Here is a 17,313-nt window from a genome sequence, read left to right as displayed (position 1 = left end):
TTCCACTGGAGTTTATCTATCGTCTCCGTAACGCTTTCACGATTACTAAATGGTCCTGTAACGAAGCGCGCTGCTCTCCGTTGGATCTTCTCTATCTCTTCTATCAACCGTATCTGGTACGGATCCCACACTGTTGAGCAGTATTCAAGCAGTGGGCGAACAAGCGTACTGTAACCTACTTCCTTTGTTGTCGGATTGCATTTCCTTAGGATTCTTCCAATGAATCTCAGTCTGGCATCTGCTTTACCGACGATCAACTTTATATGATCATTCCATTTTAAATCACTCCCAATGTCTACTCACAGATAATTTATGGAATTAACTGATTCCAGTTGCTGACCTGCTATTTTGTAGCTAAATGATAAGGGATCTATCTTTCTATGTATTCGCAGCACATTACACTTGTCTACATTGAGATTCAGTTGCCATTCCCTGCACCATGCGTCAATTCGCTGCAGATCCTCCTGCATTTCAGTACAATTTTTCATTGTTGCAACCTCTCGATACACCACAGCATCATCTGCAAAAAGCCTCAGTGAACTTCCGATGTCATCCACCAGGTCATTTATGTATATTGTGACTTGTACTGTTTCTGATGACTCCTGCTTCCATGATGCAGTTATATCTTCTTGCTTCCTCTAGGTGCTCCTCGGAGGTCTGTGCGTTCATCACTGTTCTGCCAATAGCCGCAGCACCACCAGCCAGTGAACCCATCGCTGAGAGACCTGCGAGGGCAGGAATGAGGAGGCGGACAATTCCACCCGATGTCTTGGGTATTAGCAGAACCATGGGTGCTTTAACGGGTCTTTATGCTTCAGGGCGTCTTTACCTGCATACATCACTGTCAGCGTACAGTGTTTTAAACATCTTTTCTTCTTCTTAATCATTGTCTTCTTCTTCTTGAGTGCATGACGAGCAGCATTCATAACTTTCTTGAAATTCATCACCAATAAGCCCAACTTAATTTTACCATGCATGGTTTTATCAACTACAAATGCAGCAATGCCGTCCTATACCAATATTCTTTCTTGCACACATTGCTTTGGCTTTATCCGCTAAAATTCGATCTGTTCGATCTGCAGCGTGACGTCCTAGAAGATCTTTATGATTTGCCTATGCAATGTCATGTTCCAAACACGCCTTGTCAAGTAGGTTAATTCCCTTTTCACCACGATCCAAACGTTTTTGAAGCTATGTATCAGATCCACAGTAATTATACCCCGGAATATGCAATTCGATGGGTAATTTGTCGAGAATACCACCGCCTCGTAAAATGCGTCTTCTGCTACGCATGTTATGCTATTGTGTCGGTTGTGTTCTGTGCAATCCATTACGTAGCAAATCATCGGCGTCAATCTAGCTGTTTTGTGTCTCGGGAACACCTAGCCATTGACCTAGGCCTGTATTCCCTCGACGTCTTATGACACGGTCTATGAGAAACACATTTGGTTCTGAGCTCTTCTGCATTTCGTTGGTATAAAAGCACCCTGAAATTTCAGTGCTATTACCATTCTTTAAGATTTAAATTCTGGGATTTGTTTGTTCTCTGCACTATGTAAACTGTATCTGTATCTCCCGGCCAGTTTATGAGGCATGATGTCTCAAATGCTGTTTTGTGTTTTGAGATACATACCAGATCATCCATATTAAATTATGGAATTAACTGATTCCAGTTGCTGACCTGCTATTTTGTAGCTAAATGATAAGGGACCTATCTTTCTATGTATTCGCATCACATTATACTTGTCTACATTGAGATTCAATTGCCATTCCTTGCACCATGCGTCAATTCGCTGCAGATCCTCCTGCATTTCAGTACAATTTTCCATTGTTTCAACCTCTCGATACACCACAGCATCATCTGCAAAAAGCCTCAGTGAACTTCCGATGTCATCCACCAGGTCATTTATGTGTATTGTGAATAGCAACGGTCCTATCACACTCCCCTGCGGCACACCTGAAATCACTCTTACTTCGGAAGACTTCTCTCCATTGAGAATGACATGCTGCGTTCTGTTATCTAGGAACTCCTCAATCCAATCACACAATTGATCTGATAGTCAGTATGCTCTTACTTTGTTCATTAAACGACTGTGGAGAACTGTGTCAAACGCCTTGCGGTAGTCAAGAAACACGGCATCTACCTGTGAACCCGTGTCTAAGGCCCTCTGAGTCTCGTGGACGAATAGTGCGAGCTGGGTTTCACACGACCGTCTTTTTCGAAACCCATGCTGATTCCTACAGAGTAGATTTCTAGTCTCCAGAAAAGACATTATACTCGAACATAATACGTGTTCCAAAATTCTACAACTGATCGACGTTAGAGATATAGGTCTATAGTTCTGCACATCTGTTCGACGTCCCTTCTTGAAAACGGGGATGACCTGTGCCCTTTTGCAATCCTTTCGAACTCTTCGCTCTTCTAGAGACCTACGGTACACCGCTGCAAGAAGGGGGGCAAGTTCCTTCGCGTACTCTGTGTAAAATCGAACTGGTATCCCATCAGGACCAGCGGCCTTTCCTCTTTTGAGCGATTTTAATTGTTTCTCTATCCCTCAGTCCCATCTCGGTTTTAGCATCACGACCGCCACCTCCGTGTGAAGAGATACTAAGGATAATGAACGTTGCAAGTTTGTATACCTTATTGTCATACAATCATGTTTGTGGCGTGATGGTGTAGGATGTCACTGGGTACAGACCCTCATCACCTATGGACCAACAGTATTACCTTCCGTAAACCATCACTTTCGATTCCAATAGCCTATTATCTGGACAGCGAGTGTTACATATCTGTCTTGTTAAGGCCGGCGGCTGCGTGCTATCTTCGTGGACCCAGTGACGTTACTTCCAGCAAGATACGGCAAGACTGCATGTTGCCAAAGATGTTCTGAGTTACGTGGGTACAGAGGAGTTTGGCCAGCACGTTCTCCAGATCTTGCAGCCACTGGAAACGTCTGGCCATGGGGTGCCGAGAGCCTGGAACGCCACCACTGTCCAGTCACAATGAGGATGAACTACAGTTGAAGCAGCATGCAGTTACATACCCGTATCTGCCTTCCTAGCCTAGTTCGACGCGATGTAAAGTGGCTTACAGCTGACGTTGATGCGACAGGTGGCAGATCCTTGTACTAAATTTGTGTGATCCCAGATCACTTACAGATTTAATTGTCTTCCTTCGACCACTGTCTACGAATATGAAAATTTCGCTTCTTGCTATCGTTCATGGGGTTGCAATTTCGATGATCACAATTGTGTTTTGCTGTTTCTTTTTTTTATTTATTCATTCAGCTTCTGGTCGCACTCTAAATCTAATTTGCAGTAGTAGTAGTAGTTGTAGTTTGTGTGTGAAATCTTATGGGACTTAACTGCTAAGGTCATCAGTCCCTAAGCTTACACACTACTTAACCTAAATTATCCTAAGGACAAACACACACCCATGCTAGAGGGAGGACTCGAACCTCCGCCGTGAGCAGCCGCACAGTCCATGACTGCAGCACCTTGTATCTAATTTGTAATGCGTCTGATGAGTTAACCTCTTTAGATACAGTAACTTCACCTAGAAACAATTAAAATTAGCCTACAGTTGACTTTTGGTGCCGGCTGGCCACTGTCTAGGGTTAATACAAACTCCACTGACGAATTTAGAAGACTGCGGCTGCGTATTTTATAGTAAAAATATTCGGGCTTTCGCTGACTCAAACTACGACGTGACTACTTTTGTTTCTTTTGCCATACTAAAATACACTCTAAGACATAAAGAAAGACACACCACGAAGGAATTACTGGAATGGGACGGAAATCGGTAGATGTGATGTATGTGTACTGACGAACAAACGATTAAGGTTTCAGAAAAATTGGGTGTTTTATTCAAGAGAAAGAGCTTCACAAGCTGAGCAAGTCAATAACGCAAGCACTTATTCGGCTTGGAACTGATTGACAGAGTTCTTGGATGTCGTCCTCAGGAATGTCGTACCAGATTCTTTCCAATTGACGCTTTAGATTATCAAAATCCCGAATTGGTTGGGGAGAGATTCGGCGACCTTGCTGGCCAAGGCAAGCACGAATATAAGCAGCAGAAACTGTCGCCGTGAGCGGACGGGTACTATCTTGAAGAAATGTAAGACCAGGATGGCTTGGCATGAAGGGCAACAGAACGGAGCGTAGAATATCTCGACGTTCCGCTGTGCTGTAAGGGTGGCGCGGATGGCAACCAAGGGGGTTCTGCTACGACAAGAAATGACACCCTACAGCCTCACTCCTGGTTGTCGGGTGTTACAGCGGGCGACGCTGAAGCCGATATCCCAGCACTGTTCTAGGCATCTTCAGACACGTCTTCGAATTGAGCGCCGTTGACCAGCGTAGACGTGTCTGGAGACCTCACTGTCGCCCATATGGTCCAACAACCAGGAGTGATGGCCAGTGGTACCATTTCTGTTCATTTGAGGACCTTTTTGGTTGTCATGTGCGACACCCTTACATCACAGCGTGACGTCGACAACATTCTATGCCCCGCTTTGGTGCCCTTCATGGCAAGCTATGCTGGGCTTCGATTCCAGGAAGATAATGCCCGCCCGCACACGGCGAAAGTTTCTGCTGCTTTTCTACTTGCTTGCCAAAACGCTACCTTGGCCAGAAAGGCCGTCCGATCCCTACCCAACGGAGAACTTTTGAGCATTGTGAGCAGGACCTTCCATCCTGCTTGGAATTCTGACAACCTAACTCGCCAGTTGGACAGAATTCGGACCAATATCCCTCACGAATATGTACATCGAGCCAGTCGATCAACGCTAGGCCGAATAACTGCTTGCATAAGAGCCAAAGGTGCAGCAATTCATTACTAACTTGCTCAATTTGTGAATCACTTTCTCTTGAATAAATCATCCAAGTTTTCTGAAACTGTAATCATTTGTTTCTCTGTACATGTGCATCGTATCTATCAGTTTCTGTCCCATTCGGATAATTCCTTCGTGGTGCAACTTCTTTTCTTAGTGTATTTATGGCTTAGTACACAGCTCATTTTAGATTTAAGGCTAATAGACCATTTCTGGGGGACAATATAAGATGCCAGTTCACGAGGCGTGAGGTGCACGAGACCTGAGCTGCCACAACCCCAAACCTGTTTCATCGTAGCTGCTGAAAGAGTGCGTCAGTTAACTGGAAAGTGCCGCAGTTCATTGAAGTAAGGATGGCCTATATTTGTAACAGCCACTCTCAATTTTCCTTACTTCTGTCCCTCATAATATTCATTTTTGTATGGAACTCTAATTTCTCAAGAGATATTCTGGTTCTTGTAACATAACTGCTTCATTATTTGACAAATAAAGTAGCACCCGTTGTCCAAGCAGCTCCTCCAGAATAATCAATGCAATTCACGTTCACTTTGTCTCTTGAGCTAGGCGTTCATGAAGTGACATGCTGTGCTTGTAGGTGGCAGCTTTGAACTCTTCGCTATCCATCAACCACGTGGACATCTTCCTCAGGCCTTCAGTAGTTGGTGTGCGCCGTCGATGCGGCGTTTGGGACTTGACAACCAAGACCTGGGACTTCAGCATCTGTAAGCTGCAACATCGGGGTCAGGTATGTGCACATTATGGCGTCTTGCACACTACGTGGCTTCGCCATATGGGTGTTTTTAACGTTCAAAAGATTCACAGGAACATTCTAGACAGTTTACATATGTGTAACAAAAATTTCGATTTGAGACAATTCCTGCCATGCTCTTCAAACTAATTTTTGACGGCAAAGATACAAAGGCAAAAGCAAAAAATAAAAGTTTTTATTTGTTCGTTGACTGAAACTTTGTTTGAAATTACTACGATCAGCATGTATAAAAAGAATTTATTGTGGAAAGGTTGGTTGACAGTACAGGTATGTGATGATATCGGAATTAACACATTCCGTAGTTGTGAATAGAAACGTCGATGTTTCGATATCGATACGGAAAATTTGAAACATCGTACCGACGATATTAAGGACAACGAAAAAATATCGACATTCGATAGTGACAAAAAAAGAGACTTCTTGTTACAACTGTCAACAGTTATTTCGTCATTTAAACAAACTTTTTCTGACAAGATTTCAAAACGAATCTTTTTCTGGCAATAACGACATCACCTTAGTTGTTACAGGAATATAGGTAACATTCGTAAGAAAAAGTTCTATCTTGTGTTCTGCCCACATGCTCAATTATGTAGCAACAGATCTATTAAAATGACTGAGAACCTGCATTAATCAATTACTGCTGTGGAAAGGACAGCTATGTGTTCTGAAAAAAAAAATGTAGTAGCAAGTGATGAACTAAGAAAAGAATCAGACATCAGACTGATTCAAGAAGTATCTATAACACTGAAAGATTTTTGCAACTGTGTTCATAGATTAATAGTACCAGTAACTTCCATGCAAGTGCACAATCCATACTAACAGCGAAGGATGTTGTAGATCTGACAGATCGTTGTGACATTCTCAGCCATACAGAAGTGGATACTCATGAAATCTGGGTGGAAAACTACTTACAGGCAATATAGTAATCACAAAAACTAGTATACTGAATATCGAAGTACTTGGCATGCAGCCAATACAGACATAAAAAGTTCCCAGTCTTAATCCTTTCAATACATATAATGTAGTAAGTTATCCTAGAACTGCTGCTATGACATAGTAACCATATACAGAAACAAAATGCGTTTAGTAACATTGTAGACCGCTGAAGATGCCTCAGAAAATAATATGAAAATTGATCACTTAAAACAAAAATACAGTTTAATTCCTGTAACATCTCTGAAAATAACTGCATGAACAGAAATATAAATAAATGAAAGTTCCTCTAAAATTTTGGATACTTTTCTGTAAGTGGTCGAACATACAGTTAATTCAGCACAGAAAACATTACCATTACTAATAACAGAGCACGATGGAATGAAAGATGTAAAACCTGTTGTTCCAGATTTCTGTGTGTACATGCCTATACGAACTTTTGTTAGCGACCACATCAATATACACAGTAAATGTGAAGTGTGGTTTGTTAATGTATGCCACGTTAACTCTGCAACCCACACCTGTAGCTCCGTCGGGTTATATGATGTGGCAGCCCTCCATCGCCCATCATGAAGAAAGTTTCGGTTTAGAACTGTAGGGGTTGGTTTCGAAGATGTGAGTGTCGCAAAAGGAAATGGACGTCTTACAGGAAGTCTTGTAAGCAGCTAGGAACTGAGTGCCAAAGTCGGTGAGACTGGCCGGAATGCTCCTTCTAGAATGTTCTAGAATGATGGAGAATGTTTCAGAATGTTCTAGAATTTTCCGGAGCAATCGAGAATATTCTATAATGGTAGAGCATGTTCAAGATGTTCTAGAGTGGTCCGTTGTCCACTTAGATACATTCCATCTCAGAAGGGAATACACTGGCAGTGGTGAGACGCTAGTGTCCGTATGCTTTTGGATTAGGGAACAAGTGAAAACTATAGAAACTGAAATAAATTTAACTGCAAGTGAAATGTCTTATGTTTGTGAACATTGTATTAAGTGGAATTTTACCAGATTAATATTAACACTCAACAGGACGCAGTACCATAAAAGACAAGGAAAACTTGTCAGTGGAGAACTAAAAAGAAGGAAACAGAAAGAATAGAAAAGAAATGAAACCGATGAGGTGCAACAAATACTTTTAATGTAGCAACCGAAGCGAATGGAGATACTGAAAGAAAATTTAATAGTTGAAAATCGAGATGAAAATAGAGAAGAGGATCGAGTGAGACACTCAGCAAAGGAGAAATAGATAAACTGCTGAATAAGCTAGATTGTGCAATGAACTAAGTAGAGTTGCAATGACTGAAGTAGAATTAGAATGTGTGAAATTCATGAAAGACAACGGTCGTAAACAGATGAACTAAACATTAGAGTACGAGAAGTGCAAAGCAGAAGTAATAGAGATTACAGTTTGGCAAGTGAAATATTCCCGTAAAAATCTCACTTGAGAGTTTAACAAATACATACACGCTGTCACTGGAAAATGTATCAAACATATTGTTGTATACCCAAGCGTATTTAAGAGTACTTAAGAGTAGTTTTGATTATTCGAGAGTACTTTTAAGCGTGAAATACTAACATTAGTATGATTTCTTTGAGTGCTCATTTTTGCAATGAACCTGAGTGTTCTAGATCCGAAATGTTGTCAGAAAAAAAATGAAAATAAAGACCAAGCAGAGTGAGTCTATTTGCAGTTAGTAATATATAACTTTATAAATCCTTATGTTTATTGACATTTGCTATGTGGGAGACTGCTGGTTCTGGTGGTGAAAGCAAATCATAATTATCTTACTCTGCGTGTTTCCGTTAATTACCATACAGGGACAGTTTCACAGTCATACACGAAGTACTGAGTGCACAGAAACATATTGCGGAAATAATATTTGGAGTACAATATCTTTTTTAAGAGTTTGGTCATACTAACAACAGTCCAACAATAAAATTATTCTCTTTCGTTATTTTTGTCAAGTACCAATCAAACTTGAAGATCATAGTAACAGTTTTAAATGTAACAGTTTGAATTAAAACAGCATTCATTATTGACTACTGTAATTGTGTAGCGGTGCAGAATGGGGCAAAACGTGAGTGCATAATAATATTTAGCTTCCTTCCTTGTGGATAAGATTTGCTAATGTAGGAAAACAAGATGTAGACTTTTTGTTTGACAACTCCTTCTACTCACAAGTTGCACTGAAGAGCCAAAGAAACTGGTACACCTTCCTTATATCGTGTAGGGCCCCCGAGAGCACGCAGAAGAGCCGCAACACGACGTGGTATGGTCTCGACTAATGCCTGAAGCAGTGCTGGAGGGAACTGACACCAGGAATCCTGCAGGGCTCTCCATAAATCCGTAAGAGTACCTGGGGGTGGAGATCTCTTCGGAACAGCTCGTTGCAAGGCATTCTAGATATGTTCAATAATGTTTATGTCTAGGGAAAAATGGTTCAAATGGCTCTGAAGACTATGGGACTTAACTTCTAAGGTAATCAGTCTCCTAGAACTTAGAACTACTTAAACCTAACCAACCTGAGGACATAACCCACATCCATGCCCGAGGCAGGATTCGAACCTGCGGCCGTAGCGGTCGCGCGGTTTCAGACTGTAGCGCCTAGAACCGTTCGGCCAACCCGGCCGGCCATGTCTGGGGAGTTCGGTGGCAGGCGGAAGTGTTTAAACTCAGACGAGTGCTGCTGGAGCCACTTTATAGCAAATGTGGATGTGTAGGGTGTCGGATCGTCCTGCTGGAATTGCCAAAATCCGGTGAAATGCATAATGGACATGAACGGATGCAGGTGATCAGACAGGATGCTTACATACGTGTCACCTGTCAGAGTCGTATCTAGATACATCAGGGGCCCCCTATCACTCCAACTACACAGACGTCACACTATTACAGTGCCTTTACCATCTTGAAGAGCCGCCTGCTGAAACGCAGGGTCCATGGATTCTGGAGGATATCTCCATACCTCCACACGTCCATCCACTCGATCCAATATGAAACTAGACTCGTCCAACCAGTCAGCATGTTTCCCGTGATGAACAGTCCAATGTCGTTGTTGACGGGACCAGGTGAGGTGTAAAGCTTTGTGTCGTGCAGTCATCAAGGGTACACGAGTGGGTCTTCAGCTCCGAAAACCAGTTTCGTTGAATGGTTCGAACGCTGACACTTGTAGATGGCCCAGCATAGAAATCTGCAGCAGTCTTCTGTAACGTTGAACGATTCTTTTCAGTCGTCGTTGGTCCCGTTCTTGCAGTATCTTTTTCCGGCCGCAGCAATGTCGGAGATTTGATGTTTTACCGGATTTCTGATATTCACAGTACACTCGGGGAATGGTCGTACTGGAAAATCCCGACTTCATCGCTACCTCGAAGATACTGTGTCTCATCGCTAGTGCGCCGACTATAGCACCACGTTCAAACTCACTTAAATCTTGATAAACTGCCATTGTAGCAGTAGTAACCGATCTAACAACTGCACCAAACACTTGTTGTCTATATGGGCGTTGCCGACCGCAGCGCCGTATTCGGCCTGTTTACATATCTCTGTACTTGAATACGCACACCTGTACCAGTTCCTTTGGCGCTTTAGTGTAGTTTCTTTCTTCAGAAGTGCTTTCAATCTCTGGATTTTGCCTGTGTTGTTTTCCGTGGCAGACGACGGACGTGTGCCGCTGCCGGCACCTGACGCACATCGGGCAGCTGGTGACGGACGCCGACCTGCAGTGGGGCGACCACGCCGGGCCGCTGGAGACGCTCTCGCTGGTCGGCATCTGCGCCTCGCTTCTGGGCGCTCTGGGCCTCGCCGTCACCGCAGGGCTCGCAGGCCGCTGGCGCCGCAAGGCGGGGTGAGTCACCACTACCGCTGCTTTCAACCCACAACCCAGTTTGCTTTCGGCTCTTCCTCCAAAAATGTTTTAAAGTTCGCGGGGCAGTCAATACTTAATGCAACACGTACTTCTCCTCTGCCAGTTTCGGTTTAAAAATTGCGGAATTTGTTGTGTGACATTGTGGAACACTCTCGCCCCAGCCTCTATACTTTCATGAAGTTCCGATTGGTGGCGGCGCTAAACGTAGCCTTCCAAACGGCGTCTGTAACAGAAGTGCATTTCAAGCAGAGAGCTGTTATTCAGTTTCTTCCGTGAAAGACCAGAGCGTAGCATATATTCATAGACGCTTGCAGAATGTCTACTGAGACCTGGCAGTGAACAAAAGCATGGCGAGTCGTTGGGCGAGGTGTCACGTAAACCTGTCCGATCTCCCGTGTGCCAGTCGTATGCACACAGTTGTGACTACTGCAGTGTTGGAACTTGCGGGCAGAGATGATCAACAGCTCGTGGTCTTGCGGTAGCATTCTCGCTTCTCGCGCACGGGGTCCTGGGTTCGACTCCCGGCGGGGTCAGGGATTTTATCTGACTCGTGGTGACTGGGTGTTGCGTGTTCGTCATCATCATCATTGACTCGCAAGTCGCCGAAGTGGCGTCAACTAAAAACGATTTGCAATACGGCGGCCGAACTTCCCCGCATGGGGCCTCCCGGCCAACAATGGCAGACGATCATTTTTATTTCAACGGATCACAGTCAAATACCTAACAGCTTAACTGGGCGTCTCTGTTGATACTGACGTCCACCTGTAGGGGAACTCAAAAGTGTTTGCCCACTGGGTTCCTAGCAGCCTGACAGAGACACGCTTCTCCGAACATCACTGCCAATGAAACATGGCTTCATCACCTCGAACTGGAAACAGAACGGCAATTCATGGAGTGGTGTAGTAACATCTTTCCTCAGAAGAAAAAGTTCAAAGTCACATCCTCAGCCTGTAAAGTCATGGTGATGTCCTCTGGGACTCTGAAGGGGTTACTCTGTTTGATGTCCTCCCTCATGATGCAACGATCAACTCTGAAGTGTATTGTGCTACCCCCAGGAAATGGAAGAAACTATTTAAGCGTGTTCAATCTCACAAATATGCAAACGAACTTCCCCTTCTCCATGATAACGCAAGGACTCACGCAAGTCTGTACACCCGAGACGAGCTCACAAAACTTCATTGGACTCTACCTCGTTCTCCCCACAACATGTTCCGACTTCCAGACGTTTGGCTCAATGGAGGATGCACTCCACAGTACGTGGATGGCAGGGAGGTCTTTGATGCAACAAGACGTCGGCCAGTAGAGTGGTACCACGCAGGTGTATAGGCCTTCCTAGTAAAGCTGTCGTACTGAATGGATGTGTAGCCAAAAGAGTGGGGAATAACATGATGCATTGGAATCCTGAAAAAAACGACCTGCTTTCAGGAAAAAAAGTGTTGCATTACTTGTAGTACATCGTTCATATAATGATTTGCACTACATAATTACAAATTCAAAATAACTAAAAGGATAAAATATTTATATGAGTTTTAAAATTACCAAACATTTGTTGTGATTGCTGACATTAGAAGTACATTTAGTCACAGCTGTCTTCTTGAAAACTGATGTTACTGTGGCAGCGTGGTTGCTCTATGCTCGATGTGCTGATATCATTATTGCAGCATACTAGGAATGGAAGCTATTGGGGCAACAATGGCATTTTTGAGTCTAATTTGTGAGATATGTGCATATGAGTGATTCGGGTATGGACGAACGGTAATTTTCAGAATATTTATAGATGGGAGAATGCCAGTAGTTTGAGGAGTCATAGTGAGTGACAGAACCACAGAGCAGCAGATAACCAGGCAAATGTGAGAGTGAGTTAGATTAAGATTGTGGATGTGGAGAATGGTGGAGTGGATCAGTTTCCACGCTGTCATATGAAAGTTAGTGGAAGGTCTTGTTCTTCTGGCTTTCACAGATTAGCCATACCAACTTTCTCTGGCCGCAGCTCCATCTTTTAACTATCCGTCCTATAGCAAATTTAGTGTGTTAGCTCATTAGATGAGATGATCTTAAATTATTGGAGAAAAATCCTGGAAACCATAGATGCACATTGTTTTTCCTATGACTATTCCCTAGATGTTGGATCTGTTTATTTGACAGCTCAGTGCTCGCCAGTATGTGGCAAGTATGTTAAACACTCCCGTCATACCATTCGTGATCAGTGCATAGAATGACATATACCAGCAAGATAATGCAAGAGTCCACCATCAGAACATAAAAATCTAGAGGAACGAATGTATCCTTAATATACTCGGATTTAGGTTATGACACTGTAAACTGGCCACAAAATAAAATATATGAATAATACTCTCATTTAGCGTAACTACCCAACAGTGAAAATATAATACAATGTGACAAACCTATAACCTTTCAATAATTGACAGTCAAGTTAACCTGGTAAATTTTGGACGTCAGCAATGCTGCGTCATGGCCCTGATACATCATTCTGAATAAGCTGAAAAATCTTACCTTAATTAGGTCGCCGGATGACGCGTATATATCTGCTCCTATAAGAAATTTTTCCTGGCGCAGCTAAGTGCAATGCTGGCCGATAGATTTGTCTTATATAAAAGGGAAGAACTGATTTTTCTTTTCAATAACCGGGATGGCCAAGGATTGGAGAAATTATTGAATTGTTTAAATTGAGATTAATGTCAAAAGTTACTTTTTATGAGAAAGATTATTATTAACAGATTTTTTTTAAACATTTACATGTGACTTGATGTAACAATACTACATATGCGCGAGGCTGCTTTTACCTTATCCTACAACGCTCAGGCTCTGCCATCGCTGCACACGACCGGCACAGCCAACACGATACACCAGACACGACTGCTCGCTAGCAACAACATACTGCTACTGACACACAGTTCTTACTGCAGTCAATACTGCTCTTTGGTCTCAGATTCTCTTCTAGATTACATATCGCAGGCAGCGCGTGAGCAGTACATCGAAATTACATCAGCTCGAGTGCGCTAGCAACAAGTTCTCTAATTATGGACCTCTTACAACATTTTCGATGTGCTTGCCATCACTGGCGACGAACAGCGAAATTCTGTATGACCCGCTGAAACGTCGGAACATCGACGTTATCAAAAAATGTTCAAATGTGTGTGAAATCTTATGGGACTTAACTGCTAAGGTCATCAGTCCCTAAGCTTACACACTACTTAACCTAAATTATCCTAAGGACAAACACACACACACCCATGCCCGAAGGAGGACTCGAACCTCCGCCGGGACCAGTCGCACAGTCCATGACTGCAGCGCCTAAGACCACTCGGCTAATCCCGCGCGCTCGACGCTATCGATGACCTGCTGAATGGCTGTTTTCAGCTCAGCAATGGTTTTGAGGTTATTGCTGTACACCTTGTCTTTAATACAGCCCCACAAAACGGAGTCGCATGTGTTCATATCCGGAGAGTATGGTGGCCAATCGAGGCCTGTACCAGTGGCCTCTGGGTAGCCCAGAGCCAGAACGCGGTCCGCAAAGTGCTACTCCAGGACATCAAACACTCTCTTGCTTCGATGGGGTCGAGCTCCGTCTTGCATGAACCACATCTTGTCGAAATTAGAGTCGCTCTGGATAATAGGGACGAAATTATGTTCCAAAACGTTCACGTACCGCGCCATAAAAGAATGTCGCACCGATTATTCCTTGACTTGACATTGCACACCACACAGTCAGGTTGAAGAGACTTCTCGATCTCAGAATGCAAATTCTCAGTCCACGAAATATGCAAATTTTGCGTATTGATGAACCCATCCAAATGACAGTGGACTTCGTCTCTAAACCAAAAAAATGGTTCAAATGGCTCTGAGCACTATGGGACTTAACATCTATGGTAATCAGTCCCCTAGAACTTAGAACTACTTAAACCTAACTAACCTAAGGACATCACACACATCCATGCCCGAGGCAGGATTCGAACCTGCGACCGTAGCAGTCACGCGATTCCGGACTGCGCGCCTAGAACCGCTAGACCACCGCGGCCGGCTTCTCTAAACCAAACCATACTAATTTTCATCATGCCCCGCAGAGAACGCTGCAGTGTGACTTCCCTAAAGGAAACCGTTCAGAAGTTATGACGATTTTATTTCATATAGTTCAATAATTGTCACCCTGTAATTGAAACGTCGACTTGTATGAACTCCACGAACGACCTATTCTGCGGTGGCATAAGCTTCCTGAAGCTGTTGACTGAACATTTTGCAGGAACCCATTAAACTGACTTATCAGTGAAGAGTAATATAGTACAGTTTAGATCCAATAACGATACGAAAAATTAAAACAGTAATAATTGCTCTCAATGAAGTAGTGGTTACAGTTGTAAAGAGTGAAAGAACAGTAATAATTTACAGTTCAATAGGCTATGGCTTGTTTCAGCAATTGACGTGAGGGAAGTGATGGAGGAGGTGGCGAGGATACAGAGGAACAAGGGGAATGGTACGAGGGCGTGCTGAAAAGTAAGGACTCCGAATTTTTATCTGAAAACTCTTTGAGATGACGGTGTGAAACGTAATTATGTCTGTGTGCGAGAAACAGCATGCTGTATAGTCGATCGTCGAATTCCAATAGTTCGTCCACATATGGATCACGTTCTTCCTCAGGATGACAGTATCAGAGCACACACGTGCGCTCCGACATCTCCAACAATCCGACGCCTTCATTTCACTGTCGTTGATCTGTGTCCATATTATATATGTATATGAAGATGGTATCCGTTATTTCGGACATGTCCGAAAGCACAGATACCATCGGTGACCATGCGGGTTGTTAGAATGAAATCGCAATGAAATGAATACCCCTGGCTGCATACGGGCATTGATAGTTAATGCTCACCGGCCATTTCACCATCTTCTTCTTCTCTGCGGATGCACAAACAGTGCCAGGACTCGTACGGGAATCGACAGTAAAGCCGCGAGTAATGAGTATAATGGGCGGGGCACTACGAATGTAGTGCGGGACAATACGTTGAGAATGTGGGGTTCGCGGGAGGCGTGCCAGAGATAAATCCCTGCAGTAGCGCCATCCTCTGTGTCCTCGGTGGCTCAGATGGATAGAGCGTCTGCCATGTAAGCAGGGGATCCCAGGTTCGACTCCCGGTTGGGGCACACATTTTCAGCTGTCCCCGTTGACTTATATCAACGCCTGTATACAGCCAGGAGTATTCATTTCATTGAAAATTCGATCTCCATACTGCCCCGACTTTGCCCCACTCCGATTTTGATCTGTTCCCAAGATTTAAAGAGCACCTTTGAGGACTTCACTTTGATAGTGGTGAAGCGGTGCAAGTAGAGGTGCGGTTGTTGATCCGTCAACAAAGTCAGACATTCTACAGTGTAGGTGCCAAATAACTGGTCTCTGTTTGAGAGCAATGTTTTCGACGACAGGGTGGCTATGTTGAGAAATAAAAATGTAGGCATGAACGTTAGCAACGTTTGTTTTATTTAAAAAGCTAAAAGAATTTTCACACAAAAAATTCGGAGGCACTTTTCAGCACGCCCTCGTAGAATATAAGTTATGCAGGAAAGGTAAATTAAGATTAGATTAGGTACTAAAGAAATGATACGGAAAAAGAAGAGTTACTATAGAGAGAAATGAACGTTGCCACGACTGTTAGGCAAAGAAAAATATTACTTTTTTGGAATGAAATGAAGAAGACGACGAACGTAAGTGCTTCAATTTTTTCTTTAATATACTTTGATATACTCCAGTATAAATCACAAACAAGAACGTTACGAGAACAGTTTCAGTGTGACCAGTCACAAGTGTAATTCACGAACAGCTGTCGAGTGGGAATGAAAATACCACTCTGTCTAAGAGCGAAATCGAAACCAATAACCATGCCGACCGTTGTGGCCGTGCGGTTCTAGGCGCTTCAGTCTGGAACCGTGTGACCGCTACGGTCGCAGGTTCGAATCCTGCCTCGGCCATGGTTGTGTGGGATGTCCTTAGGTTAGTTAGGTTTAAGTAGTTCGAAGTTCTAGGGGACTGATGACCACGGATGTTAAGTCTCATAGTGCTCAGAGCCATTTGATTTTTTTCAACCAGCAACCATAGAAGCTCAATTCGTTGAAGCCAGTCCAAATAATCCAATCAGTATCAAAACGAAATACCAAATCCAAAGTGTGGGTAACGACAGGCTTCATAGAAAAGAGCGAAGAGGTCCTAACCTCTTTCTTATACGTTACGTAACTACTGCTAAGGGTAGAGAGCGTTGTTGCAAAAATGAGTCTAGGTCCGGCACACAGTTTTAATCTGCCAGGAAGTTTCATATCAGCGCACACTCCGCTGTAGAGTGAAAATTTCATTCTAGAAACATCCCCCAGGCTGTGGATAAGCCATGTCTTCGCAATATCCTTTCTTTCAGAAGTGCTAGTTCTGCAAGGTTCGCAGGAGAGCTTCTGCATAGTTTGGAAGGTAGGAGACGAGGTACTGGCAGAAGTAAAGCTGTGAGTCGTGCTTGGGTAGCTCAGTTGGTTGAGCACCTGCCCGCGAAAGGCAAAGATCCCGAGTTCGAGTCTCGCTCCGGCACACAGTTTTAATCTGCCAGTAAGTTTCAGGAACCATATTAATCCACGTGTGCATATGTGCTGTAGGAAGAGGATATCAGCCACCCATAGCATCATCTCCACCCTTGATTCCTTGTGGAACAAGACTCGACATTACCGTCTGATATCTTCCTTGATAAAGAACTAATTTCTTCTCGTTATCCGTTATATTTACTGCGCTGCATCATATTAAATAAAACATTGCATGAAATTTAATGACTTTGCAGAGGTAAAACCGAATTGCATAAACTTTGCGTATGGGTGAGTTTAGCTCATACATTGCAAAGAATGAAATATAGACAAGATATTGAAATTTTACTTAACA

At 43.4% G+C, this 17,313-nt stretch overlaps 1 protein-coding gene across 1 annotated transcript in view; it reads left to right on the top strand.

Annotated features, from left to right (window-relative positions):
* LOC126336487 (uncharacterized) overlaps window positions 1–17,313 on the top strand; it is a 237,498-nt gene that overhangs the window by 146,019 nt on the left and 74,166 nt on the right. The window contains exons 9-10 of the mRNA XM_050000230.1: window positions 5,428–5,577; window positions 10,177–10,367. Coding sequence (XP_049856187.1) covers window positions 5,428–5,577; window positions 10,177–10,367 — 341 coding nt within the window. The remainder of the gene's footprint in view (window positions 1–5,427; window positions 5,578–10,176; window positions 10,368–17,313) is intronic.

This window comes from Schistocerca gregaria, chromosome 2 (assembly GCF_023897955.1).
Source record: "Schistocerca gregaria isolate iqSchGreg1 chromosome 2, iqSchGreg1.2, whole genome shotgun sequence".
Lineage (NCBI taxonomy): Eukaryota > Metazoa > Arthropoda > Insecta > Orthoptera > Acrididae > Schistocerca > Schistocerca gregaria.
Note: the sequence above shows the minus strand (reverse complement) of the source record. Positions and strands in the feature narration are given on the sequence as shown.